The 2,894-nt window shown below is 74.9% G+C and overlaps 1 protein-coding gene across 1 annotated transcript; it reads left to right on the top strand.

Annotated features, from left to right (window-relative positions):
* Nucleotides 1–6: 6 nt before the first annotated feature.
* Nucleotides 7–2,891, top strand: ZNF574 (zinc finger protein 574; the record flags this gene model as incomplete). Its single annotated transcript, XM_035313874.1, has 3 exons — nucleotides 7–140; nucleotides 187–2,039; nucleotides 2,388–2,891. Coding segments are annotated over exons 1-3 (2,473 nt in total), but the record flags the coding sequence as incomplete, so codon positions are not given.
* Between the last annotated feature and the right edge of the window lie 3 nt (nucleotides 2,892–2,894).

Below are 2,894 nucleotides of genomic sequence, written 5' to 3'. Positions count from 1 at the left end.
AATTACCCCCCCCCCAGGGCCGCCATGGCGGAGGCGCCGGCCGAGGCGCTGCTGCTGGTGGAGCACCGCTACGCCTGCGCCGAGTGCGGGCACCTCTCGGCCTCGCTGGAGGACGCCCTCCTGCACCACCAGGCCCACCTGGGGGCCGCCCCCCCCGGGGACCCCCCCCCAGCTCCCCGGGGACCCCCCCGGCCCCCGCCTGGAGCTCCTGGGGCTCCCGGGGGAGCTGCAGGCGCTGGCGGTGGCCGAGAGCTCCCAGTACCAGTGCCTGGAGTGCGGGCAGCTCCTCCTGTCCCCGGGGCAGCTCCTGGAGCACCAGGAGATGCACCTCAAGCTCCTGGCGCACGACGGAGACCCCCCGGCCGGCCTCAAGCCCCCTCCCCAGCCCGGGACGGGGGGTCCCAAACCCTCCCCCGGGGGTCCCAAGCCCTCGGCGGGCCGGATCCACTACGAGTGCCCGGAGTGCGGGGCGCTGTTCGGCAGCCAGGACGTGTGGCTGGCGCACCGGCAGGGCCACCGCGGCGAGGCGCCGGGGCAGGCGCGGGTGGACCTGGAGCACTCCTACCGCAAACCCGAGGAGCTCCCGGGGCTCGGGGGGGTCCCCGCGGCCGGGCTCGGGGTCCCCACGACGGGGCTCGGGGTCCCCGAGGCCGGCGGCGCGGTGCAGCTCCTCCTCTACGAGTGCGGCGAGTGCCTGCAGCTCTTCCAGACCCCCAAGGACTTCGTGGAGCACCAGGCCCTGGCCCACGCCGGCGGGCGCGAGGAAGAGGAGAAGGGGCAAGGCGGCGGGGATGAAGGGGGGGCGCCCCCCCCGCCGCCGCCGCCCCCCGCCCCGGCCCAGCACCGCTGCGGCGAGTGCCTGCAGCTCTTCCCCTCCCCGCGCCGCCTCCAGCTCCACCTCCGCTGCCACCGCCTGGGCGCCTTCGGCTGCCCGCTGTGCAGCAAGGTGCTGCCGTCGCCCCCCGCCCTGGAGCAGCACCTGGGGGGGCTGCACGGGGGGGAGGCGCGCTTCCTCTGCCTGGACTGCGGGCTGGCCCTGGACACCGAGCCCCTGCTGCTGGCCCACCGCCGCGCCCACGGCGCCAACCCCCTGCACCGCTGCGCCTGCGGCAAGGCCTTCGCCAACATGACCAAGTTCCTCTACCACCGGCGCACCCACGGCCCCCTCCCGCCCCCCGCCCAGCCGGACGAGGTCCCCGCCGCGCTTCCTCGGGAGGAGGAGGAGGAGGAAGAGGAGGAGGAGGAGGAGGAGAGCCCGGCGGCGGCGGCGTTCCGGTGCTCGGCGTGCGGCAAAGCCTTCGGCAAGGCCCCGCAGCTGGCCCGGCACCAGCGCTTCGTGCACCGCCTGGAGCGCCGGCACGCCTGCCCCACCTGCGGGAAGCTCTTCAAGAAGAAGTCCCACGTCCGCAACCACCTCCTGACCCACACCGGCGAGCGGCCCTTCCCCTGCGGCGACTGCGGCAAGGGCTTCAACTCGCAGGCCAACCTCCTCCGCCACCGCCTCACCCACACGGGCGAGCGCCCCTACGCCTGCGACCTGTGCCCCAAGCGCTTCACCCAGTCCTCCACCCTCCGCCAGCACCTCCTGGTCCACGGCCGCCGCCCGCCCCACAAGTGCCCCGAGTGCGGCGTGCGCTTCCCCCGGCCCTACCGCCTCCTCCTGCACCGCTCCCACCACACCGGCGAGTACCCCTACAAGTGCCCCGAGTGCGGCCGCTCCTTCCTGCTGCGCCGCCTGCTCGACGTCCACCGCCTGGCCCACGCCGGCCGCCAGCCCCACGCCTGCGCCGCCTGCGGGGCCGCCTTCGCCGCCGCCGCCCAGCTGCGCCAGCACCGCTGCGCCGAGGGCGCCGGGCGCCGCTTCGAGTGCGCCACCTGCGGCAAGAAGGCCGGCTCCCTGCCGCGCCTGCGGGCGCACGAGCGGGGCCACGGGGGCGCCCCGGGGGCGGCGGCGGTGACCCCGGTGACCCCGGTGACCTCAGTAACTGCGGTGGCCCCGGTGACCGCGGTGACCCCGGCGCATGCAGGGGCCACGGTGATGACCCCGGTGACCTCAGTGACCCCGATGAATGCGGTGACCCCGGTGACCTCCACGACCGTGGTGACCCCGGTGACCTCGGTGACTGCAGTGACCCCGCTGACCCCAGTGACCGTGGTGACCCCGGTGACCGCGTTGAGTGCGGTGACCGACGCGACCCCGGTGACCGACGCGACCCCGGTGACTGAAGTGACCCCGATGACCCAAGTGACCCCGATGACCCAAGCGACCCCGCTGACCCAAGTGACCCCGGTGACCGAAGCGACCCCGATGACCCAAGTGACCCAAGTGGCCCCAGTGACCCAAGTGACCCCGCTGACCCAAGTGACCCCGGTGACCGAAGCGACCCCGCTGACCCCGCCGCCCCCCCGGCGGGCCAAGTCCTTCGAGTGCGGCGACTGCAAGAAGCTGTTCAGCACCGAGACGTCGCTGCAGGTCCACCGGCGCATCCACACGGGTGAGCGGCCCTACCCCTGCCCCGACTGCGGCAAGGCGTTCCGGCAGTCCACCCACCTCAAGGACCACCGGCGGCTGCACACGGGCGAGCGGCCGTACCGCTGCGGCGACTGCGGCAAGGCCTTCGCCATCGCCGTGCGCCTGGCCGAGCACCGCCGCATCCACACCGGGGAGCGGCCCTACCGCTGCCAGGCCTGCGGCAAGGCTTACCGCTCCTTCTCCAACCTCTGGAAGCACCGCAAGCTGCACCGGGAGCCCCCCGCCGCCCCCCGGGACGGCGCCGCCGCCGGTGAGGTCGCTGTCGCCGGTGAGGTCGCCGCTGATGTCATCGTGGCGGCGGCGGCGCCCGATTTCGGCGGCGCCTTGGCCATCATGGAGACCATCGAGATCTACCCCGAGG

This window comes from Oxyura jamaicensis, unplaced genomic scaffold (genome assembly GCF_011077185.1).
Source record: "Oxyura jamaicensis isolate SHBP4307 breed ruddy duck unplaced genomic scaffold, BPBGC_Ojam_1.0 oxyUn_random_OJ69248, whole genome shotgun sequence".
In the NCBI taxonomy this organism is placed as follows: Eukaryota; Metazoa; Chordata; class Aves; order Anseriformes; family Anatidae; genus Oxyura; species Oxyura jamaicensis.
The sequence above is the reverse complement of the archived record's forward strand: the minus strand, read 5'-3'. Positions and strand labels throughout refer to the sequence as shown.